Here is a 27,824-nt window from a genome sequence, read left to right on the forward strand (position 1 = left end):
TTAAATTACGAAGGATTGAGATATAAATTGACAACTCAGAATATTGATATGGAATTTTGAAGTTATGTTGAATTCCAGAGTTTCCAAGGAAGATTAGTGGAAAGCTGATTCTATTCCAAAATAGTATATGAGGAATAAGTGAATTTTCTAGTGCAAGTGTGTCTGCATTTATGATGTGCTGAGATTAATGATTAAGTTATTTTAAAGATGATTACTTTTGAAATGTGTAGCTCCAGTGTGATAGTTAACTAAAGTTTTAAGTGTTCCACAATGAATAATATGTGCAAGGATTTATTCCGGTACGAACAGTTGTATTTTATAGCATTTCAGAGTGAAGTTATAAGAATTAACTCCTCCTGTTAAATCCTAACATTAACTGTGGTGTTTATGCTGAAATTGGCTGAAGTTAGAAGATTAATAGTCCCCCCCCCCCTTAGAGTGATAACTACCTCTTGACGGAACTATGTGATTTCTGACTAAGGGATAATTAGAGAATACAATTGTTAAAATATTTGCTGTGAATTTCAGTGATATTGAACTTTAGAACTATCTTTGTTTGTTAGGGAGAAACCAGATTTTAAAGACTCAATGTTTGATACCAAGAGTTGAGTGAATGTTATGAGTTGTTGAACAGAGTTAATTTTGCATTATCTTATATCCAAAGTATGCTTATGTTTATATTATATAATCCTGCATGAAATGTTTGTTTTATTGATTTCAATTTGTTATTAGCCTGATTCTTTTTCACTGCACGATTCATAAAATTATTGGACCTAGCGGGAACCTTAAATGTTGATGTTAAACTCGGCCTATATATAAAAATTAGACTGATAAAGTTAATTAATATTTGATTCCACTATTTTGCATAGACTAATCTGAATATAGGGTGGCGCAGTATAATAGAAATTACCCTATATTTGGCTTAGTAATCAACATACAATTAATCAACCTTAATAAGAACAACGTTAAAACAAGATGGCGGATCAAAAGACAGGATGTACTATTACTACTATAGAAGTACGATCCAACACGCATCAAGTAAAGAGCTGAGATTAACATCTCCAATTTTGATGTCAGGTATAATACCACTTTCCTTCATAATGTGAATCCATATAGATAATGAATAACAGACGGGATAATGTACATCCTTCTGACACCAGATTTAACATTAAACCATCTCCCCATACTTCCTTCAATTCTAACTGCTGACTTACAACTGAAATAAAGAATAAGTATTGCTTGATATAATGCCCCACTGACACCACACAACTGTAGCGCTTTGAATAGCTTCTCTCTTAGCACCTTGTCATATGCCTTTTCCAGATCTACAAAACCTAAATCTAGATCTTTGTTATATTCTGATGATTTTGTAACTATGTATCGTAAAGTGAACAGCCACTATTTGGAATGAATCCAGATTGTTCTTCACCAAGCTTCCCTTCCACAATCGTTCTGAACCGTTTTTCAAGTCTTACCATGAACACTCCGTTCATGGTAATATGCTCTATGTGAGAATTCCATAGAGCAATAACTCTGGAATTCTCAGTAGTAAGATATAATAATAGTAAGATAACTCTGGAAGTCTTGCAGTAGCTGCACTTCATAGTTCCAGAAGGACTAGGCAGAGGGATGAATTTCAGTTTTATTTCCCTTTTTATATTTGGTACTATAAGAGCTCTACTCCAATCATCTGCAATTCATCCCTCTGCCTAGTCCTTCTGGAACTATGAAGTGCAGCTACTGCAAGACTTTTATACCTCCATAACTGAGCATTTCTGGTCGAATATCATCTACTCCAGCTGCCTTTCTGCATTTCAGGCTTTTCATGGATTTTTCTACTTCAGGTATGGATATGTATTCCTGATTGTATGCCTGGTTAGTGTTTTTACCACTGTGCTGTCACTGATTATTTCATTTAGCAGTTTTTCAAAGTAATTACTCCATACTTCAAAGATATCTTTTTCTCCAGTTTTTATATCACCTTTATCATCTCTAATTCCTTTTACAGTACTCTTTCCTCCATTTCCGAGCTTCTTCCACAATCTCCAGAATATCTTGCCACCTTCTTGATATTTATTTTCTATGTTCTTCTCATGACTTTTGTTTAGCTAGTTTTACACAGTGTTTAGCTTTCTTACATTTATCTCTGTATTCCCTAAGAGCATAAGTTAACTTACTTGCCAGGTACTTTTGATATGCTTTCTTCTTTTCCTTCACTGCCTCTTTAACTTCCTGTGTCCACCATGGAGTTCTGATTTTTCTATCCTTCCAGACAATCTCACCACATGACTCTCTGGTTGAATGTCACCGAATCTCCAAGGTTTGTTGGTTCATGTTCTCAAACGCTTTCATTTTGTTCTTGAATGTTTGTGTATTTTAGTCTATATTGATCATCTGTGAGCTGCTCAATTTTTATTCGCTTCAAAACTTTCTTACACGTTCTTCTTTTCAATATGAAATTCAATTTTATTCTGCTCAAGACTAAATGGTGATCACTTCCAATTTCACATGCTCTGTACATTCTGGTGTCCTGCACCAGGGAGAAAATATCACTATGAACAACAACATAGTCAATGAGACTTTTCTTATTCCTTGCCTCTTCTTTCATTTGTGAATTTGTGTACATTTTTATGTTGGAACATTGTGTTATTAATAACTAGTCTATGTCCTAAGCAGAAATCCAACAGGTATTTACCATTATTATTAGCTTTGCTCTTTTCTCCAAATTTTCCGAAAATATTTTTGTATGTCTGACAGTGATTTCCTACTCTGCTATTTAGATCCCCAACAAGCACCAATTTTTCCTTTTTCATTCTGTAAGTTGCTTTCTTTAAAGCCTCAAAAATTTTCTCCAGTTCTACCGTAGTGGAACCTTCTGTGGGACCATAGGCACAAATAAGTCTCATTGTTCAGTTCCCCATTTTGATATTTATCCACATCACTCTACTTGATATTGGCTGCCATTCAAGAAGATGCAGCCACCTTGCTTATGGATAACTCTTCTGATCCTATGGCCAAATTCAATACTCTTGCACTTCGAGTCCCTTCCATCACATGCTGCCTCAAATCATCTCTCATTAGATGTATAAATTACTTTCTTTTACTGCCAGTGATCGCTCTTTTTCTCAAACCTATATCTCCATAGCTGAAGTCCCCCAAGTTAATCACTTGACCTGCTCTTATTGTACTAATTTGCTGATGCATGTCTTCTAGATCATCCCTGAACCTTCCCAAGTTGCATGCAGTATGAGAGATAGAAAGAATGAAAAAATGGAAAATGGAGATGGTGGTGGTAGTTTCATGTTTATTGGTGCAAGGATGTCAAAGATCATACTGCACTATTACAAAAGTTACAGCAATACACAAGATATGGAAAATGAAGAGAAGACAAGATGGTAATGACAGAGATAGCAAGATTGTATGGAGTCCTTCATGGGACAAAACATGAGACAGTGTTGGATTCTGATTATGTAGAGATTAAAGTAATTATTATTTGGTTCAGAATCCAACATGATCTTCCATCACAAAAGCTAGACTTGTAAATATTATTTAATGTAAACAACTTATTTTACAATTTAATATTCATATAACTACTTTAATTTTGTCTAATATCTAATTATTTAATCAAAGATATATGTATTAATAGTGATAAGACTGTATTAAATATTATTAAGCTATTTTAATTATTACTATGTTAATATTATAAGAACTTGCATTTGATAATTTAACTGCGCATTAATTGAAATATAAATATTCTTTATTTATTCCTATTTGTAGAAGTTTAGCGTTATGCAATACCTCAATTTTATTATATTTTGTTTGGTTGTCATGGAAATGTATGTAAGTGAGCGAGCACGTTTTTGGAACACCACATGAGGAGAAGGTTTATTGAAAAGAGTTTTAGAAAGAAATCACGAGAATAATTTAGGCGGGAAGAACAGATATATAAGCGATGAATGCTGAAATTATTAATTAAGAGATAGATTAGAGAGAGAAAGGAGAGGATTGGCATTAGGTTGGAATCGGAGCATTCGGCATTCGGGAATCACTGTGCGATAATAGCGAGTCGGCAAGTCACTCAAGCAGCTAAATAAAGTCTACTAGTCGAGAGGCAGTTAGCTAATAAGTTGTAGAATAACAATTATAGCTACGGAAGACAGCTGAGTGACTACTAAATAGACTAGCTATATTTGAGTTGAGATTCAATTTCAGGGCCAACCTTTCAAGGACATACGGAACCTTGAAGCAAAGCACAGAGTTATTAGAGAAAAGTAGAGGCTGTAAAATTGAAGTTTACCGATAGCTGTGTTTGGAATTGTAGTGTCTAAAGAATTAATTAAATGCCAGAAGAGTGAACAACTGTGCATATAAACCCTCAAGTTAAGGAATTATTGTGTGTTGCCTTAGTTCATGAGTGATCAGTAGTACTTTATGCAACAACGTTTGTTTATGTGTATTGTGACCGATGATTAATTCAGTTATTGCTTAGAAGAATTATTTTAATGAGTGCCGTATACTGTTTAAGTGTTTACAGTTATAAAAAGTGTTTACGTATAAGTAGATGAAGAAAAAAGATTATCGGTAAAATTATTCCAACTGTTAATATTCCTATACAGAAAAGTGTGAGAGTTTCATCCTAGAATTTCCTTATACTAACAGTAACCATTGAGGAAGTTAGCTAAGAGTGTAAATTTAAAAGTGTTTGTTTGTGAAGAGGTGTTACTGCAATTTTTGTTGTATTTGGAACTTAAGGAACTGTGAGAAGACTGTATTATAGAGATAACAGATTTACCATTGTATGAGTTGAATGATTGAATTTATCTGAGGAGTTAAAATGTTTGAGCTTAATTTGAACTTAAGTGTAAAATTTGTGATTCTAAAATTAAATGTTTGTTTTTGTTAATCAAAAGTTGTATTTTGCCTGAATCTCTTTTACTGCACCATTCATAAAATATTCGAACCAAAGTGGGTAAATTAAGTAAGTTAAATATTCTCGGCCAGTATATATAATATTAACATCAAAAGGGAGTGATATTTGGGAGTTGGTTTATCTTCAATTTTTGAACTAATTCAGATATAAAATGGCGCAGTCTTTAAATATAAATTTTCTTTATATTTGAATTAGAAATCAACTTACAACTTATCAATTATTTAAGAACATCGTAATAGTGATCATGTCGGATCCAAAGTATAGATTAAGAAGAAGTAGGATCCAACAACAGAATGGTTGGAGAATTGCTTGATGGTATGATAGAGAAGTAAAATGAGGAGAGATCAGAGGCAAGTGAAAGAGGGGAGTGTTAGGTTAAAATTTTATATGGAGACTTCAATATAAGAGTGTAATAGAGAGCATGATGAAATTGTGTTTTTCCTGGAGCAAAGATTACAGATTGTTAGTAATGCTGTAAGAATGCAGAGAGCAAAAGTGAAAGAGAGAATTATTTTGGTATGTACAGTGACAAGTGTGGTGTCAGGTCTAGTGTTGGCATGACAGAAGGGTTCCCTATTGTCGTAGGGCTACACCAAGGGTCAGCTCTGAGCCCCTACCTCTTTGACCTGGTCATGGATGTACTAGTGGAGGATGTCAAGAAGGAGGCACCATGGAGCATGCTGTTTGCCGATGACATTGTTCTATGCGAATCATCCCGAGAGAAGCTTGGAAATACCCTGGAAGAGTGGAGAAAGGCATTGGAGGAGAGCGGCATGAGAATTAACTGGGTGAAGACTGAATATATGTCAATGGGGAGTGACGAGGATATCGTCATACGACTCCAGGGTGAAAGGCTAATTTCAGGGAAGAAATTCACCTTGGGTTGGTTGTCGAGAGGAATGGTGACCTGGATGAGGAAATACAGCACCAAATAACATGCGGTTGGATGAATTGGAGGAAGATGAGTGGGATCCTGTGTGACAAGAGAGTGAGTTGTAAGAGGAAAGGAAAGATATATAACATGGTGGTGAGGCCGGCGATGCTCCATGGTGCGGAGACGTGGCCTATAACCAAGGCACAGGAGAGGAAGATGGAGGTAGTGGAGATGCAGATGTTGAGATGGATGAGTGGTGTGACAAAGGACAGGATAAGGAATGATTACATCAGAGGGACGGTTAAGGTGGGACCAATTGGCAAGAAGATACAAGAAAGTAGGCTGAGGTGGTTTGGACATGTTGAGAGGAAGGGTGAGGAGTATGTTGGTAAACGAGTGGAGTATATGGAGTTGGAGGGAAGGAGGAAAAGAGGCAGGCCCAAGCTCAGGTGGAGGGATAAGATGACAAAGGATCTTAGAGAGAAAGGATGGAGTCCGAAGGATGCTCTGGACCGGAGAACTTGGAAGAGGAAGGTTAAAGATTGGTGCACCGACCCCGTTTAACATGGGATAAGGCAGAGTGAAAGAAGAAGAAGGAGAGTGACAAGTGTGGTATGTAAGAAGATATACCATGCTTGTCACTGTACCTATGAAAAGAGTTGGTGGTACAAGCAAATAAGAAGTGCAAGAGAGTAAAGATTATGAGTCATGATTTGACAGTACATAAGATGTGCAGTAAAAATGGTGTGGAATTTGTGGATGTGTGGGGAAGTGATTTAAGAAATGGACAGCCATATCTGTTAGGAAATGTAGATGTGGAACAGGCATCTCAATCTGTTTTGTAGACTGAGGTGAAAATTGACTATTTTTCTATCTTCATCAACCTTGTACCTACATGGTGAAGATGTGTAACCTGTATGAGATGTTCACTTCTGAGAATGCAGTTATTCACTTGTCTACATTCACAGTTTTTGTCTTTAGCATAGAGTTCTTTATTCTAAGCATTAGCTGCATAGAATAAAAGAATAAGCTCGAAATTGTCTATGCACACAAAATGAGTGAAAATTTCCTTATTAAAGGTGTCTTAAAAAAAAAAAAAAACGTCTTATACTTGATTTCAAATCTAATCATGTTCCCCTATATCATTCAATTCTAACTAAGAGTGAATTAAGAATTCTAAGAGTGAAATAAGACTGATATATAACTTAATTATAAACCATGATTGTGGTTTATACTTAAGTTACTTTTTCCCCTTTGCAAATACATTATTATATACCTCCTTGAAATCAACAAAAATTAAATAGCAATTCTAATTATACTTCGCATGATTTCTGGTAAATTTGTAATAAGTAAATGTAATTTCAAGTCAGCTAATGGAACAAACCCTAGAATACATTCCAACTCAACATCAGCTGAGGTTAGGTTAAGATTTAAACTATCAATGATCAACGTAAGAAGCATCAATGGAAAAGAAATGGAACTAACAGAAGAATTGAGTAAGTATCAAATCGACATAACAGGTGTGACTGAAACAAAGAAGACAAAAATAGGTCATCTTTCTAAGCAACAATACAAAATGTTATGATCAGATAAGAACAATCAGGGAGAACGGAGTAGCCATAGTATTCACCATAAATAGGAGGATAATCTTCTTGAATGGCAGCCAATATCAAGTAGAGTGATGTGGGCACATATAAGAATGAAGAACTGGAATAATGAGATTTATTGGTGGTTATGGTCCCACAGAAGGTTCTATCAAGGAAGAAATGGAGGAATTTTATGAGGTATTAGATAAGATGGCTGACACAATGAAAAAGGAAAAGTTGGAGACCTAAACAGCAAAGGAGGAAATGAATACTAGACATATAGAAATGTTTTTGGGAAAATCTGTAGAAAAGTGCAAAGCTAATAATAATGGTAAATGCCTGCTGGATTTTTGTTCAAGACAGGAATTAGTTATTACTCACACCATGTCCCAACATAAAAATGTGCACAAATTCACATAGAGAGAAGATGCAGGAAATAAGAAAAAATCTCATTGAACATGTTATTAGCTGATGATGATGTTTTCCCACTGGTTCAGGACATAAGAGTATAAAGAGGATGTCAAATAGGAAGTGATCACTATTTAGTTTTGGGCAGGATAAAACTGAATTGCATATTGCAAAGTAGAGAGTGTAAGAGAATTTTAAAACAAATCAAAGTTGAGCAGCTTTTATTATTATTATTATTATTATTACGGGTATCTCCATGGAATCAGTAGACTCATCGCGGGAGACCCAAACTAGCAAAACAATATCTGTCATATCTCTTCTTGAATTCATTTACAGACGAAGAGCTCAACAACTAAGTCAGGCAAAGAATTCCACTCATTCACCACCCTCAGGGCAAAAAACCTTGTTCTGACACCTTTGTTAACCACACTCTTCTTTAATTTCCAGAGATGACCTCTTGTTCTTCTATCACACAGCTGAAACATTTCCCCTGCATCAATCCTATAAAAACCTTTTAGTAATTTGAATGTTTCTATCATATCCCCTCTTCTTCGCCTATCAACCAATCTCTGCAATCCACAAGCTCTCAATCTATCAACGTAGGGAGCATTTTTTATATCACTCACCAACTTGGTCACTCATCTCTGAACCCTCTCCACAGCCTCCTCACATCTCCAAGGAATCCAGGTGACCAGACCTGAGCACAGTAATCCAAATGTGGAAGTATCAATGCTTTATAAAGGGGAATAATAACCTCTTTATCTCTGGATGTCAGTGTGTTCCTCAACAACCAAGTAATCCTATGTGCAATCTCGGACACCTTAGCAATGTGTCCTCTGAACTTCATCTCCCTATCTACCAATACCCCTAAGTCCCTAGCCTCATCAATCTCTTGGAGTACCTTTCCATCGATGTAGTACACAGCTGGTAATCTTTTAATCCCAAAATGCATGACTTTACACTTTTCCACATTGAACTGACATCCATTTTCTTTTGCCCATTTTACCAGCTTATTTAAATCCTCCTGCAAACTTTCAACATCAGCTTGATTTTTTATTGCACTACACAACTTTGCATCATCAGCAAACAACTGAATATCTCCCTTTAAGCCGTTTCCTATATCATTTATATACAAATTAAACAACATTGGCCCAAGCACAGAGCCCTGAGGCACACCACTGGTCACCTGCCTCATTCTGGACTCGGCTCCTCCATACACCACCTTATGGTATCTCTCCCTGAGCCATTCTCCTATCCATATCACCAATTTAATATCCATTCCCATCTGCTCCAATTTGCGTAACAATGTTCTATGGGGTATCCTGTCAAAAGCCTTAGCAAAATCCAGAAGTACCACTGTGTAGCCAGTTCCTTTGTCCAACTTAGATGTTATTCTATTATGAGTAGTTAATAGATTGCTAAGGCAGGATCTACCTTTAACAAAACCATGTTGGCCTCTATAGAGTATCATATCCTGATCCACCCATTTTTGAATTTTGTCTTTAACCAACTTTTCCAGTACTTTTACCACTACTCCTGAGATGGTGATTGGTCTGTAATTTAATACCGCAGTTTTAGAGCCACCCTTATGCAAAGGAACCACTTTGCCTAACTTTCACTCCCTAGGGACCATACCGGAGTTCAAACTTAAATTAAATATCCAAGTAAGAGGGGTTGACAATTCATTTGCACATTCACGCAACACCCGAGCTGATATTCCATCTAGGCCTACCGCAGTGTTTGCATTTAAGTTTTGCAATATATTTAATACCTCTGATTCTTTAGCTTCAATTCTCACATTAGGTATTGCTACAGGTATAGAGATATCCTCATTTGGGTGATAGACTTTTGAAAAGTGATCACTCAGTAACTCGACTATTACATCTGATTTTGTCACCTCAATACCATCAGCACCCACTAAGGTTATCCTTCCGAAGTCATTCTTCCTCTTACTTGCCACATAGCGGAAGAATTCTTTGGGATTACCCTTGATCTCTTTGGCTAAGGTCTTCTCATAATCTGATTTAGCTTTTCTTACTATGCTGGTAACCTTCCTAGCTTGAGCCTTGTACTGCTCATGGGTGTCCTGATCACCTTTCTCCTTGTAAATTCTCCATAACATTTTCTTTTTTTGCAGTTCAAGCTTGATACTACTGCTCATCCATCTAATGCCTGCCTTGTTTGACCTCCTGACCATGGGGACACAATCTGATATTGCTTTCCTCAGATACCTGCTGATTTTATCCCAAGCACTGCTAACATCTTTCCCTTGCAATATGTTCTGCCATGGGATGGCTGCAAGCTCACTCCGAAGCTTGTTATAATTGCCTAACCTGTAGTTCCGTACATACCCCTTCTTAATAGAAAAATCCACAGATTTTGCAACCTCCCAAGTCAATACCACATGATCGCTTTCACCAACTGGAGGTAACGAGGACACCTTACTTATGCATATAACCTCTGAACCAATAGCCAGGTCCAACACTCTCACACCACGTGTCCCTTCAGTTATGTGCTGTTTCAAGTAATTATCTCGTAGAAGATGTATGAACTCCATTTCCTTTTTGCTACGTGATATTTCCTCTTTCCAATTGATATCACCATAATTAAAATCCCCCATAATAATCACTAAGCCTTCACTCATTGCACTAATTTGCTGATGCATGAATTCAATATCTCCCCCCGTACTCCCTGGCCTATAGCAGCATCCAACTGTATATTTGGTTGCGTTGGTCACTATTTCGCACCAGACTGCCTCAAATGAACTCTCATTCACATGTCTATCATCATGATATACTACTTTCTTTGGCTGCAACACATCAGCTATCATCAACAGTACTCTTCCTCCTGTTCTATCTTCTCTATCCTCCCTGAAAATACTGTACCCATCACATTCAATTCCAGTGACCACATCTTCTGCTGACAGCCAAGTTTCACTAATGCCTACAACTTTTGGTGAGATTTCACTGACTAATGCCAAAAATTCTTCTCTCTTATTTCGAATGCTTCTAGCATTGGTATACAAAAATTGCAGATTCCCTCTAGATCTTTTACCGGCTTTAGAACTGATATATAAGTCACTAACTACCGTAGTCCTATGCCGATTTTTATCCCCTCTCTTCTGCAATTTATTCTGCCTATAAGGATCAATAAATACACAATCAGTGCTAAAGTTTCTCTCTCTTACACTCTACCTTTTCAATATTAGTTTCCCTGCCCAATAACTTCAACTTGTTCAGAAAACAATAACTTCTTCAATTGCTTATGTCCTTCCATGTTAAGATGCAGTCCATCTCTAGCATACAACTGCCTTTTTCCTTCAAACACACTCCAAACATCAACAAACTCCAGACCTCTTTTTTTGCACATTCTTGCAATCATATCATTCATTATCATTGCTCATCTACTTAACTCGTAATTGTCAAAACGAGGCAGCACACACACTATCCTCCCAATGACACTTTTCCTCTTCACAATATCTAATAATGTTCTTAAATCTTTTCCTACCCGATTTATACTACCTCTCAGGTCATTCGTACCCACCATAACTATCATCTTGTCTGCTTCATGCCCTCTCTTTATTGCTAAAGCCACTCTTTCTATTGTCCCATCAGCCAAGCACTCCTCATGCATACCACTCTCCATACCCTTAATCATAGAATCACCATATATTTTACCACTCTTAACTTCATTCAAGTCCACACTCATGGACTCATTCTCTACACTATTCAGCATGACTCTCCCAGCTTCATTACTCAACTCTCTATTACTTACCCCCCCAATCTCACTACATCTCATTTCTTCTAGGCCACTTGTGGTTTTATTTTGTTGACTCCCAATCACTCCCATACTATTTATTACTGAATCATTCACCAAAGACTCACCCATATGTAATCCTGTTCTAGTTACTTCAGCTAAAGTAATCTCTATAGTCCTAATTTCTCTGTTTAACACATTAAACTCAGCTTTAACTTCCAGTATCTCCTTGCCCATCACTTCCACTTCCTCATGAAGAAGATGAAGGTCATTTTTCATTTTCATAAACTCCCGCCGAAGTTCTTCTGCTACAGTCCCGATGTCAGCTTCCATTCCTAAACGCTCCAGCCTATCCCGACACTTCTCACATACGTCGACATTTTCGTTCTTCTCATTTTGCCAGACCGACCACAGATCCTTCACATTTTTCGGCGCATACATGTAGCAGTTTCCGCAATATATCCATTGCGAAAAATCTAACGCTGAGCCAGCCTTTCGTGTAGTAGAAGTCCTGCGCGCCGCTGACGTACGTTTCTTGTTGGACGCCATCTTTACGTTGATATAGTGAAACAAACGGCAGTGAAAACACAATATATACAACACAGTTCTAAACAATAATACCACTGAAGGACACTTGTATCTAACTGATACACAACTGCAGCACAATTTGTGACAAAAAGCCACACTATATTTAACTTTAAAAACACGTTTTCTAGACTAGCTAAACACGACCGCCACATTTACCAAGGACACTAGCGCCACCACCACCACCAGCTTTCAGAGATAAACTATAGACTGAAATACACAAACATCATTGAAGAAAAAATGAAAGAGTTTGAAAACAAGAACCAAACCTTGGAGATTCTGTGGCAAATCCTGAAGAAAACATTGATTGATTCAGCCAGAGATGCAAGTGGTGAGGTTGTCTATAAGGATAGAAAAATCAGAAGTCCATAATGAACTCAGGAAGTTAAAGAAACAGTCAAGAAAAAGAAGAAAGCATACTGAAAGTTCCTGGCAAATACATAAGGTAAAACAAAAGTCACAGGAAGACTTTGGTAAGAACATAGAAAATACATATCAGGAACAAAATATCCTGGAATTAGTGAAAAGCTCAGAAGTGGAGGAAAGAATACTGTAAAAGGAATCAAAGATCATAAAGGTGCCCCAAAAAGTGAAGATAAAGATGCTCTAGATGTCTGCTGTAATTACTTTGAAAGACTACAAAATGAAACAAGCAGAGTCATCATGGTGGTAGAAAACTCCCAGCAGAAATGTACATCCATTCTTCAAGTAGAAAAAAATTTTTCAAAAACCTGAAATGTGGAAAGGCAGCTGGAGTAGATGAAATTCAACCTAAATGCTCAAATATGGAAGTATTCAAGTTTTACAGTGGGCACATTACATAATTCAGAAAGTCTGGTGAATTTCAGATGATTGGATCAGAGCTCTCATAGTACCTATCTATAACAAGGAAAATAAAAAATTGAATGTGAGAATTGCAGGAGTATTTCCCTAATGAAATTTATAAATGGTAAGATTTATACATTGAAAAACGGGAAAGAAAAATTGTGGAAAGGAAGCCTGGTGAAGAACATGCTGGATACAGGCCAAATAGGGGTTTGTGAGGAACAACTTTCACTTTAGGACACATTTAATCTTTAAAGGTACCTGTGGCATGAATATAAACAACAAATTATACAATAACTGCAGTAATTAACTTTAATGAAATGAAAGTACAGATATTTTGTACTGAAAATAACAGTACATAATCATCAGTGCACAGAAACAAGCAAATCAAAGAAATAGGAATACATACAACAATTGGTGGTTTACCAATTAAAAACTGTTGCCACGTGCTAGAAATTAATATTAATAAATAATATTATTAAAAACTATTTTTGATGGATACATAAAATGACAATCTCCCTAACTTTGGGATTTAATGCACTTAGTGGCTTTGTTGATTAAGGTTACCGATGGTAAATTCACAATGACATGACATGACCTTGTTGTAATTGCAGTTATTTCAGAGCACTATGTTGTGGTACACAGTAATAACCACATTGTTATAACTAATATGAAACAAAAACTAATATGAAAAAAAAAAAATGAATTCAACAGAATATGAAAGTACTGCTGGCCTGGTTGGCCGAGTGGTTAGCGCATCTGCTCTCCAGCCAAAAGGCTGCATGTTCTAATCCGACCGTGGGCATGGATGTTTGTGATTGTCTGTGAAAATACTGGTGGTGGGCAGCAGTAGATGGCATTGGTGTAGATCAGCATTTCCCAAATTTTTCCTAGGACAGAACGCTTCACAAATCCTGAAATTTTAATGGAACACCTTGGTTAGAGTTGAGTATCATCTGTCTCGTATTCAATGTAAAGCTAAGCACAGACTATCGCCGCAGCAAGCTGTATCACATCGCACAAATGCAACAGCACACACTACAGGCGTGGTGAGATGCAGCGCATCGCATCGCATTAACCTTGCTTGTGACCGCATGTTTCCTAGAATAGATACCTCCATACTTCACTCGAGCTCGGAGGTGTTGACAACCGCAGGCGGCTGAGTCAAGGCCAGCGCGCACACTGGCCTTAATAGCACAATTTACACACGCAAAGTGATAAGCAACTGATTTTCAAAAATGTTTGAACTTGTCACAGAATTTAAAACCATTCCAGGCTCATATTAATTTTGACAATTTTTCACAGACACATTCACTTTCCGTTGAAACACAGTTTGGGACACCCTGGTGTAGATGATGAAGGTAGTTGCGGTTGGTGGAGTGGTAGAAACGGAGATTTGTAGAGTAGGTGCTCTCCTCGATCAGTCTTTGGACTCCCTGGATGTGTTATAATAATAATTGAGAATAAAGTGTGCAAATTATTGAAAAAAGTAACTTCCTGGCCTAAAGAATCAGTTAACAACTCAAACCCTTCCATGTTAAAACATCCAGAATATATGGAGCACCTAAAATTCACAAACAAGGTACACCCCTAAGCCCTAATGTGGATAGTATAAACACACATATTCCCACATACAAACTTGCTAAAAAGGCCGGCCTGGTTGGCCGAGTGGTCAGCGTATCTGCTCTCCAGCCAAAAGGCTGCGGGTTCGAATCCTGCCATGGGCATGGGTGTTTGTGATTGTCTGTGTAAATACTAGTGGTGATGGTTGGCGGTAGATGGTGTTGGTGTAGTTGGTGGATTGGTTGGTGGAGACATACAGATGTAGAGTAGGTGTCCTCCCTCAACGAGTCTTTGGACTCCCTGGAGGTGTCAAGTAGTAATAGTAATAAACATCTAGTTAAACTACTAGCCACTCTAACAATCAATTCTCCCTCCTTTGTTAAAAATTCTGTCCACCTAAAAAGTATTTTAGAAAACTATACCTTAAAAAGTTCAGACATAATGGTGAGTTTTGATATCACTTCACTATTCACAAATGTACTGTTAATTGAAACCCTTGATTTACTAAAGCCACACTTTCCCCAATATATTTGAACTATTTAAATTCACAGTACATGCAGGTTATTTTACATGGAAAGGGAAAATATACAATTAGATGAGGTAGCAATGGGCTCCCCCCCTCAGCCAATTTCTACATAGAACATTTGGAAAAGCTGGTTATCAATACAGCCACTCTCAAACCAGTGCTTTGGCTAGAACAAATAAAAACTAATGACTGTTCTGTCCTTCCTGAATACACTAATCACACATCTTCCAGATGGTTCCTTATCTTTTTCAGTTTATAGAAAACCCACACATACAGGAAGATATCTGCACAAACAGCCACACCATCACCCATCTCAACAGTATGGTATCCTAAAACACTAACCCACAGAGCTATAGAGATTTGTTTCAATGGCAATGCTCTCACTGCTGAACTCACTCACATATACCACACCTTCTTAGCCAATGGCTATAATCCCCAATGGATAGAAAAAATACTAAATGCTCCCCAAAAATTCCCCCCCACCCACTGTCTACCACAGAAGACTACAGCAAAACTGTCACCATCCCATACATTCAAGGCACATCTGAAAAGATATCTAGAGTGCTTAATAAACATCAGCTACACAACGTATTTAAACCTTATGTCAAACTGGCAACTATCATCCATTCACCCAAAGACAGAATTTCTTCTTTATCACATCCAGGAATCTATGAAGTGCTCTGTTTGTGTGATTGAGCTTATTATGGACAGACAGGAAGAACTGTGGACATCCAACTCAGTGAATATAAAAAATACATCCGGCCGTCATTATGGCAAGTCAGGTCTAGCAGACCATGCCTTAGATATCCCTGCACACAGGATCAATTGGAAAAAAACAAAAGTACTACACAGAAGTCATAAGTCAGAGAGAGAGAGATTGTTTTTGGAATCAACAGAAATCCTGAAACATACTCCAAACCTCAACAAGTATGGCTGTATAAATTTACCAAAAATTTGGGAGACAGTCATCTAATTAATACCTGCTTTTTCTCTGTTTTTTTTTTTTTTCCCCACAACATAGATGCTGCATTATTAGGACTTTAGTCTTTGTGTTGTTTGTTTCAATTGTTTAAACTAGTCCCATTGTTACATCAGAATGTTGTTGTTTCATGTACTGTAACCAACTGTGTTTTGTGCTCTAAAGATGCTGGATATAATACCAACGAAATATCAGCAAATAAGTTAATAAATAGTATTATTTTCTTATCAGTCTGTGTTCTCATCAATACCATTAAAAATAAACTAACATGTGAGGTGAACACATACCTTTTCATGCCAATATAGAAATAATCCTAGGCTAAGGATTATTTTTTTCTGCAATTCTTATCAATTATATATATTTTTTGTAGTTTATTTATTTTTAGTAAAATAGTAGGGAAAAGTTGATTCAGCCACTGAGATAGTTCTCAGTATCGCTATGAATCTAGCTTCCAATGATGAAACTAATTTTGGGAAGTGACATCATAAGTGAATAATAACACCTCATTTAATATTCATGTCTCATATGGCGATAATCAAAGAAGTCATTATGATGTCACTACGTAGTGAAAGTAATCTTATGATTCTATCATATGCCTAGTAAGGTGCAAGCTTCAATGAACAGAAAAAGATGTATGGAATTACAGAACAGGAAAATATGGTGCACTAAGGTAATAGATTGGTGACCTGCAGTGGAATGATCAGTTGAAGAGAGGGGAAATCTGTAATGTCTGGGACAGTTTCAGATCATTTATGGATGGCAACATCAGGTTTTATTCCTAAAGATAAGCAGATAAACAAAGTGTGAATGAAACAGATGGATCATGAATTATGCAGCAACTATTAAAGAAGAGAATCTTATGTAAGAGTATAAAGAAAGTACTCCTAAGCTGAATGAGGAGTATAAGGTACAGGATGGTGTGAGCACAGAGAACAAGAAACTGGCATATGAAAGGAGATTAGATGAGGATGCAAAACAAAATCCTAGAGAATTCTAGGAAAGTTATGTTGCTATTAGGATAAAGAATGAATATGGAAGACTGTGTTACCTGCTGGAAATGTCAAGTAGTACACATTTCCAGCAGGTAACATACATTAAGATATAGAAGAAATGGTGAATGAATATTTTGTGTATGTTTCATGCTGATGAGCTGAAGTAATGTCATAAAGCAGTGGAAAGGAAAAGGTGAGACTGGCAGTTCAGGAATGTGAAGTGTTTGGAATTTTAAGAAAGCTTAATGTTAATAAGTGTCAGTGCCCTTGACTTAGCTGTTCAACAAGTCTAGCAGCCTCGGGACAGGAAAGAAAGAAAAACAGTGCCACTGCATAAGAGTGCATTCATTTAGTCTTATAAACAAACTGTAAGATAGTTTAAAAAAAAAAAAAACTATCTTATAGTTTGTAATCATGCACCCTAACTGTATGTTATTCCTATTATTGTTTTAAAGTACTGTACTGATGATGTCCTAAGATACTTAGGATGAAATATTTACAATTAAATAATTTTCACTGTAGTTAATATGCGTGTTTCTTTTAATTATAAGATAGTTTGTTTATAAGGTGTACTGGTGAAGGTGTTCAAAAGAACGATATGCAAGCTTAAACTTAGATTGATGAGAATCTTTCCAAAGAGAAAGCATGGGTTCATTAATAGAAAGTTTTGCTTCAGTAAGATAATGGAAAGAAAAGAAAAGATACAGTAATTTTTTGAGATTTTGCAAGTTGCCAGAATACTATACAATAAACCACTGTTAAACTGAGGAAGATCGAGATGAATAGTCAGCTGGTATTGATGGTTGACTGATACAAGTGTATGGGGGTATGAGGTCATAAAGGAAAAGGTGAAAAGCAGGGTAGTACAATCTCTGGGACCACTGTTGTTTAATTTATATATGAATAATATAGTTTGAGAGGAGAATTTTTCCTGATGATGGAAACTGGAGAGCAATATCAGACAGCTCTAATGTGATTTCAAGAGTTCTAAATAGGTTAGGGCTTTGGACAAATGAAGACTGATGAAGAGAATGTAATAAGAGAGCTAGAGCTTGGCAAGACTTAGGAAGAGAAGGAATGACGATTAATACGCATAAGTTGGTGAGAGGAGCCTATCATACATATATCAGGGGAATATTGTATAGGGTAATTAAATTATATGATAGTAAGAAAACAACAGGTCATCAGAGTGTGTGAAAAATAAAATTTTTGAAGAGTGGTTGGTGAATGAGTGGAATACAATGCCAGAGCAGATGGGTGAATACTCCACTGACTTGCTGAGTCTTGACAAGGTGAAGTATGATGGGTATTGTGGTTTATTGGAAGATGACCTCTGAAAGAGCCTCTAGTCCATGTAGATCGGGAAATACAGGAAAACCTCGTTAAACGTGAATTCGATATGTGAGATAATCAGTTAACTCGACTGAGTGAAATGATACTATTTTCCACTTTAAGCGAGTGATTAATCAGTTAATGTGATTTTTTATGCTATGCGAAATTTTTTGTCACTAATCTGCAGTGAGCGGCGGCACTTGTCAGCCAGTGGACAGTGGCAGTGCTGCGGGTGGTGGCTGGCGACACTCAACAGTTGACTGAAACTCTTATTGCAAAAGCACATGCAAACTTGGTTCTCTTGCTCAATCACTTTTCCTTCATTTTTCTTTAATTTAGAGGAGGATGATTATGACGATCATCAAATATTCAATGTCGACGAAACTAGTCTCTTTTGAAAGTGTATGCCAACAAAACTTTCTTAGCTAAAACTGAAGCATCTCAACCAGGATACAAAGTATCTAAAGATTGTCTTATGCTTTTATTAGAAGGCAATGCAGAAGGCGACTTTCCAAGCCTATGTTAGTTTATTGTGTGCAAAATCCAAGATCTAACATTTGAAGAGTGAAATTGGATTTAATAAACTGGATTATGAAGATGTGAGAAATTTGCTTGATCCCCATTCAGAACAGTTAAGCAAGAATGATCTCCTTCAACTAGAAGAACGGCATGCATATGAAGAAGAAGATAAGGAGTGCAAACAAGAAGAGAATACTACGACTAAGAAGCTAATTGCAAAAGAACTTGAGCTAGTTTCAATTACATTGAGCATGCTACGGAAATTTTGTTTGATGTTGATTCTGATATCGAATGAAGCTTCAAAGCCCACAGAAATCTTGATAAAGCAATCGCCAGCTATCACAAATTGCATGACAAGATGAAAAAGCACTATTCAAACATCTTTACTTAATTTCTGTGTAAAAAAAGTAGCTCAATCAAATGTTTAGACATCAAGTAAAAATTTAAGCAACTGATTTTTATTAACTTTGATGATTTTATCCTCTAATATAGCATATACTTAATTTTTTATTTTTTTTTTAAAATTTACACTAACTGATAGATGAATTATAATTATTTTATTGGTTATTGTATTTGCTTAGTGCGATTTCGCTCAGCGCACATTAATTGATGGATTAATTAATCGTGTTAAGCAAAGTTTTACTGTAATACTAATACTACATGTGGCATTGTACACACCTTGTGAGTAGTATGTTGTGCATCTGGGATTCAAAGAGCAACCTAATGTGAATTCCACTTCTCTTTATACATAAGTAACTCAGTCATGAACAGGCCTGGCTGGTGGCGTGTGCAAAGTGTGCAATATACAGAGGCGCCGCAGAAGAAAAGGCGCCTAAAAGATGTCAAAAAATATGAGATGAGAGTTTAAACGAACAACGAATGGTACAGATAATTATGAATGTACGTCGTCTTCCGTTTGGGCCCCTTCAGATCTTCCCGGAAACGAAAAAATAAATTCTGAAATTGTATCCTGGACCCGATTATATCACTGTAATTTTTGATTAAAATTTAGGAAAATATACCTAAAATAGCTCTTTATTTTTTGATGTATCATAAATCAACTTATGATTAATTGTTGAGTTCCGTGTAAGGGCCGTATCCTAATTTTAATTGGATCGAATGCATGTGGTCCGGCCCTAAAAGTTGGCTTACTACTGATAACTCATTCTTCCCGACATTCGAGCCTGTTATATTAGCGGGCTGTTAGGGCGGTGGCAAAGACACAAAATAATCGACAACCTTGAAGACCTCTTTGCAAATTCACTGATTGCATTTGTGAATACTATTGACTTTGCCCGTTTCAGTTGCTAAGGGAGAGAGAATATTTTCTAAATTACAATTAATAAAGAACTACATGCGATCAAGCATGAGTGAAGAAAAACTAAATGGTTTGGCACTAATTTCAATAGAAAATAATATTGCTCAGTCTATTAACATTGATGTACTGCAACAGGAGTTCGCTAAAATGAAAGCCAGATGAGTCCCTTTTAGCAAAATTAATGTAAAGAATATTTGAATAAATCGCTTAACTTTATATTACTATTTTATATTATTTTGAAAATTTATATAACTTGAAAAAATTTGTATAAGCAGGATTAATCCGTAGGTAACATTATACTGTAAAGCAGTTTTCATTTGTTTTTCATTTCCTGTTTATTTTATTCACACTTTATTCAAAAAAAACTTTTTTTGGAAAGGCGCCGAACATTAATTGCATACACAAGAAAAATACTATGTGCCGGTCCTGGTCATGAAGACAGATTTGCTTCAACCTTGGTATCACCTCTGGGTCTGGCTCCCACTGAAGAGACCTCAATAAAAGTCGAAACTGGTCTGGGTAGTGACCCTTCCCATAATGCATAGCATTATACATGTCCACAAGGAGATGGCTTTTGCATTATGGGATTGCAATATATATGATGAGAACTTAGTCCACCTTTGTCACGAGTTGCCCCAGACCTGAAGATACTTCAGTGCAAACTTTGTTTGCTTACACTTGGATAAAGGATTAAACTAAATATATAATTTATACTTCCAGTGCAAACTTTTGGTTTGCTCATGCTTGGATAAAATATGGATGACAACATGAATATAATTATGTTGTCACCCAATAATTCTACTACTACTAACACCTTTCTCTTGCAGTTTTCATGCCAGGGTGCTAATTTAAGCTACCTTCTAGGTTTATCATGATTATCTGCTTATAGTTCTAGTCATAACCTTTTAAAACCAATGATTCCACATGCCCCGCAGCCTTTTAGAAAAGTCATGATCATTCTCAACAAATGAAAAGAATATTCAGAAAAGCATAATAACTGTGGACATATTCTCAGATGCTATAATCAAATCCAACACTCTCACATTATGAGTCTCTCCCATTGTATGCTGCCCATTCTTCTCTCAGTAACTCTATGAATTTCCTTTTCATTATTCTCTTTTCAAAAGACAATTCTTTTCTCCTAATTTAAATCATTCACAATGATTGCTCTTGTTGAGGTGACTCATCCATTAACTGTCTATGCAGTTTACAGTCCTCCTCCTATTCTAGTCACTAGCCTCAAGGGCATTAGTCAATAGCCTTCAAGACTATTATAGAATAATAGTCTTGAAGACTATAATAACAATTTCCATCTTTCCCTCTTATTCACTCTTTCTCTCTCAACCCTTGCCCAAATACAATTATATACCTATTACATCTTAATTCTATAAGAGTATCCCTCCTTATTACCCAGATGTAATTAAGACAACAATTTTTAGCTAATTTGCATATGCAAGTGCCATGACCTCCTTCCTTTTGTTCCTTATATTTCTGTATGCATGACAACTGACCACTGGGAAGACAGGTACTTAGCAATCTTCGATGCCTGACTACATTAAACAAGCAGAGCATGCTAATTCCACAACCAACTTCCCTTCTTTATTGTTGCAGTTATCATTATTAACATAAAACTGCACTTCATCTGAAATAATATTTAACACAGAAAATACTGACACCGCTTTCATATTGTCACTTTTTTGTTCACTCTCTGTCAATGCCATCATAGTCCCAATCACCCTCACTTATAATTATTCATCTTTATGCAAGTGCCCAAAGCACCCTGATTTTTTAATTAATTTTCTCACAGAGAAACATCTCCAAGCATGACAAAAACAGAATTCATAAAAACAATAATTATTATTATTATTAATAATAAAACTTAGAATTTCACCGCAAGATTTCATTCATTTCCAAACCTTGAATTTAAAAACATGAAATAATAACTAATGATCAAAAACTTACAAAATCAGTTAAGTCAGTTCCTGCTTCTTCAACATAAAACTGCCCTTCATCTGAAACAATATTTAGTACAGAAAATATTAAAAATGTTGAAAGGATTAAACTAAATGTATTAAAAATGTTAAGAGTGGGTAATAGCTGAAGATGTAGTGAAAGCATTACTTTTACTAGCAATAATATGAGCCATTTTCTGAATAACAGTTTTCTGAATACTAATTATAAATTGGTTATTATTATTATTATTAACAGTTATAGCAGAAGTTTCCAAACTTCTGATGATCATTATATAAAATATAAAACCACATGCCTTGAAACTCAAATGGTACATGTTCAGCACCCTGACAAATTGGCCACTGATTATAAAACAATATTAAGAAAAATATTCAAAAGAAAAGATTCATGAATCTCAAGTAGCTATTATGCTAATTTATTAGACTTTCTATCCAGTGGATAGAGTAATCTAATAGCAAATAGCTATAAACCATAATAGGTAGAGTTCATCTATCAAACCTTGCCTTAATTATCCATCAAGTAGCAAGATGGAAATATTGGTGGAAAACATTGAATCTGAATGTAGAGAATGATGATGCCTGCCTTTGTAGTTTTTCTTGGGTTTAATAATACAATAAATCCAGCAATGAGTTTTCAAATTTGGAAAAAAAGAGAAACATACAGCATAAAAAATATTTAAATACAGTATAGAAAAAGGTTCTGTTAATATAACATTAAGGTCATTATAAATAATTATGCATATTAAAGCAGAACCTGCTAATTTCTCTTCAATCACAGGAAATCATCCTAAATTTTAGAAGATTCTTGCAAAGAAAACTTGTCAGATCCTACACTACTGTCCAGTATTATGTGCAAATTTGAAATACCCTACAATAAATGTACAAAATTAGAAAACCAAAAATACTGGTGTTATTCACTAGATGTGTAATGAACATGTCTGGATAGATAAGTTGATATCATCTAAATTTGAATGAATGGGGTTGGATAACAGATTAGTGTTTTGAATTAGAGATTGGTTATCTGATAAGTATCAGTAAGCTGTATATGGGTGAGCAACATCTCAGAAGAATAAAGTCGACAGTGGTATGCCTAAAGGATCTGTTTCAGAGCCACTACTGTTTAACTTGCATGCTAACAATACTGGGGAAAGTCTGAATGTGGATATTCAGTTGTTCGCAGATGACGAAAAGTTTCGGAAAACTACAAGGAGTAGAGCAAATGATGGCTTTAGAAGAAGATTTAAACAGACTGAGTGAATGGGCATGGAAGTAGGGTTACCAGATTAATGTTGATAGTGTAAGGTTTTAAAATTCAGAAAACAAAGATGGGATGTAGAGTATAGACATAGTGGGGGATATATTAGAGGAGGTGATGAAATGAAAGATAGAAAACTAAAATTTACAGAACGTAACTTCTAGAAGGGGGAGATTATGGTTCCATTGTACAAGGCCTTGATTGGATCACATATGGACTACTGTGCACAGATTTGATCATCTGGTCTTCAAAAGGATTAAGAGATATTGGAAAGGGACTAGAGGTGATTGACAAAGATAGTTTCTGGTCTCTGGAATGTTGTTTAGTATGAAGAAAAGTTGACAAAATGTAATTTGCAGAGTGTAGTGAATAGGAAGAGGAGGGGGTATTATAGAGATATATAAGTTGGTAATGTGTTATCATTAGATTAGTTTTGAAGTAGCTATTCATGGAATGGTGGGAGATGGGAGAAGAACAAGAGTTCATACCTGGAAGCTATATAAGGAAGGTATGAGAAAAGGAGTGAGAAGTTTTTGCATGGAGAGTGGTGAATGATTGGAATGCATTGCCTGAAAGTGTGGTGGATGCAGAGCACGTGAATGTATTTAAAGCACAGTATGATGAGCTGTGTGTATGACAGGCTGCGATGATGAGTTCTTGACTTCGTGGAGGTCTGAAGATGATAATAATGTCTTTTGTCTGCATTTTTTTTCTAAAAAATTATTATGCATCATTACATTTTAAGATGATTAATTTCTATTTACCGTTTTGAAGAAAGAACTTCTCTGTGTTATTATTATTTTTGCAGGCATTTTCATGTGTCATTGCAGGCCATAGTAACCATAATTCACACAAAACTCATCATACTTTTGCTTGAACTCATTCACCATCAAAGCACTAACAACCACTTCTGTCAATCTATTCAGCCATTTGCTATCCTCCAAGCAAAAAATCTAGCTTGAATACACTTGCTAACTGCCCTCTTACACAATTTCCAGGGTGTGATCCTTGTTCTCTTCCTTCCTACATCACTGAAAAAGTCTTCTGTGTCAAATCTATAAAAACTCCTTTAATAACTTATATGATATAGAGTTCATGAAGGATGATTAAAAGACTGGTAGTGCAATCAAAGGATAGCGACTGCTAGTTTAACATGGCAAAGTGTTATGGTCAGGACTATGTGATGAAGATATCACAAGCATATACGGCAGTGATGGAACTAGAGAAGCAAATTGATGAAGCCATAGATTTAGAGAGAGAGGTCAATTAGTCCTGGGTTACAAAAACTAATCGGCCTCTTTCTCTAAATATCCTCCTCTCCTTTGTGTCTTTGTAACCAACAGAGATTCAATCTATCATCATAGGGTACATTCCATAGGCCAGTTACAACTTTGTTGCTCTCCTCTGGATCCTCTCCATCACTTCTTTATATACAAGTATAGTTCAGAAGTAGCCTTATTAAGTGCTTTATAAAGAGGAATAATAATCTCCATATAACTGCTTATCGGTGTACTCTTCACCATCCAAGTAATTCTGAAGACATATTTAGGCCATCTTTGCAGAATGTCCACCAAACTTCAACTACTACCCTCCCTCCTCCCACACTTCTAGTTTAAATTTTCTGCAGTCCAACTGTTTCAAGGAAACAAATGTACCAGACATTATTTATAGATACTTATAGGGCTTACACATGTAGAAACAATATAGAATTTTATTCAAAAACTTTGAAATATTTCACCCAATATAACATGGATGTCACATAATCAAGAAGAGAGACTGGTAATTATAAATTATATTCAAAACACGAATCATAAGAATGAGTCATGTAGCATGTGCTTACTGCCTCATATCTTGGTTACAGCTGAGTTGGCATTATTATACTATTAGTTTAAAGGAACAATTGTAAACGTTTGCAAAGGTTAAAAATGATGAACAGTTAATACTAATCACTTCCCAAAGCTTGGAGATTGGAACACAGTCAGAGTGGTTAAGGTGGGGACAATTTTACAGCATTTCACATGTTTCAAGGAAAAGATGATAAAATGAAATATACTGGAGTTCTGGAATAAAATTCTATATTATTTTTACAAGTGTAAGTATAAGTATCTATAAATATTTCTTCAGTCCAGTTCCATCTCTAGTACATAACTTATTATCTCTTCATCAAAATGAGCAATTTTGCCATCATAATTCCATGTCTCCTCGTCTCCTTTGTGAGAATAAAGGAGAGGAGGACCAGAGAAAAAGCTTGATTGACAGTTTTGTCTCTGGTAATTATTCCATCAAATTACATGAATCAATTTAATCCATTTGACTTTTCCATCAATGCCAGGGAATCCCAAGTCACTGTTCTTTCATCTACACTCTCTTCTATATATGAATGATCATCTCTCTCTCTCTCTCTTTCTCAAACACATATCTTGGTTAGAGCTACTTCTCAGATGACAACCTTCAAGATCTTCTATGGGCAATGAGCCTTAAATACCAATCTTCAAGCTGTTTTCAAGTAGTGTTGAAGATAATTTAGTAAATTTAAATGCTACTAAAACAAAATCCCACCTTATTTCCTAGCAGAAAGACCATGCCTCACTCTCCCTCAATTTTGATAACACTCAGCTCATCAATCAAGATTAGATTTCTCTTCTTAAGATGGCTATCACATCTAGCCTATCATGTCCACAGCCTCTTGGTATTTTTTTTTTTTTTTTTGTTCTGAACATTATTTCTCTTCTGCTCATATCTTAACACACTATAAATCTCCAATCTGTACAGCCTGACTCTATCCATCCAGAAGAGAGCTATTCACTTAACACCGACTAAACTGATTTCCTCATTGATGCTCTATTCTGCATTATACTTTCCTATAGTTTTATATTTCGGTGATACTGCTCATCTCTCTATTTGTATAAACATAGGTAGTTGCAGATAAACATCCATATATTGTTCAGCTCCAAACTCACCAAACCTACTTCTCGTACTCATCCTTCAATTCCACATACCTCTTTCTTCGGAAAAAATCTTCCCCATACCATTTTATCCAATGCATATATCCTCCAGCTCTTCAAAAAACATTAACATATAAGAGGGTTGGCCTGTACTTGAATTCATTTGGCATCAGGAACCTGGAAAAATTACTTATTACTTATCTTGTTGTAGAACAAGTTCTACAACAAGACCAAATAGATTGCATATTTAATTATAAGAATGGGCTAGATGGTAATTTGTTATGTCTATACACAAATGCCAGGAGCATCAAAAACAAAGGGGTTGAGTTTGGCCTTACTGAATACAATGTGGCCTAATAGTGTTGGTATTAGTGAAACCTGGCTAGCAGAATCAGATATGGTAACTTGGATCAAGTGTAATGGATATACTATTTTTTAGGAATGACAGAAGAGAGGATGGGAGAGATACTACTAATGATATCAGACAACTTAAGTGCAGTTAGGGTAGAAATGCAATGATGGTAACACGATGTCCCATGTCGCAGTGGGTTTGAAGCTATCTGGGGCATGAATAGAGCTGACAGAATGAAATATATGGTGGGATATTGCGATAGACCTGGTAACTCAGTTGCACGGGATGAAGAAATGCATTGTCAATTAAGCCTTATGGGTACTAAATAAATGATCATTAGGGTGATTTTAATTATCCAAACATTGATTGGGTAGAAGAGAGATCTCATGATAAGAATGAAGAGAACAATTTATTAAACTGTTGCAAAACAAATTTCTCAAGCAGCATGTGAAAGAAGGAACTTGAGGTCAAAGAGCATTAGGTTTGTTCATAGTGTTAGAAGGAGTCTCTGTTAAGAATGAATATTTTACCACCAGTTGGTGACAGTGATCATGCCATGATTTCTTGGGAAGAATCTAATTATATTGATGTTCCCATTAGAACAGGTTACATGCTGAACTATAGAGTTGGAAATTATGATCAAGTTAAGAGAATACTATCTTAATGATGTCCCATGATATCAGTTACTGAATGGGAAAAATGTCAGCAATGCATGGGAATCTTTGAAAATATGTTTAAATGAGGATAGCTGAAAGTATCCCTAGTGTCTGAAGAATAACTAAGTTGGGAGTGAAATGGATGTGGAACCTTATTAAGCAAGAGATCCACAAGGAGGTGTGGACAGAATATCATGAAAATAAGAGCAAGAGGAGTTATGAAATATATAAAGTGCAGGCCAGAAGAGTAACAATTATCGTGTGGAAGGCTAAACTGGAGTTATGAAAAGAAATTGGCTATGCAAACTAAAAGCAATCCAAAAGAATTTTATCATTATGCTGCAAGCAAAAGAAAGAATGTGGAAGAATAACTTTACTGAATGTAGAAGGTACTCTAGTGTCAGAAGCTAATGAGATTGTTCAATTAATGAGTACTCACTTTGCTAAGATATA

General features: G+C 36.0%; 1 protein-coding gene across 2 annotated transcripts in view; it reads right to left on the minus strand.

Annotated features, from left to right (window-relative positions):
- Positions 1–27,824, minus strand: part of LOC150102965 (sorting nexin-14-like) — a 793,179-nt gene that overhangs the window by 354,030 nt on the left and 411,325 nt on the right. For both annotated transcript variants that reach the window (XM_090397844.1, XM_090397845.1), the window contains one exon: positions 22,156–22,205. In XM_090397844.1, coding sequence (XP_090253970.1) covers positions 22,156–22,205 — 50 coding nt within the window. The remainder of the gene's footprint in view (positions 1–22,155; positions 22,206–27,824) is intronic.

Source organism: Typopeltis vanoorti, chromosome 9, assembly GCF_054136105.1.
Source record: "Typopeltis vanoorti isolate ZY-2024b chromosome 9, IOZ_Tvanoo_1.0, whole genome shotgun sequence".
In the NCBI taxonomy this organism is placed as follows: Eukaryota; Metazoa; Arthropoda; class Arachnida; order Uropygi; family Thelyphonidae; genus Typopeltis; species Typopeltis vanoorti.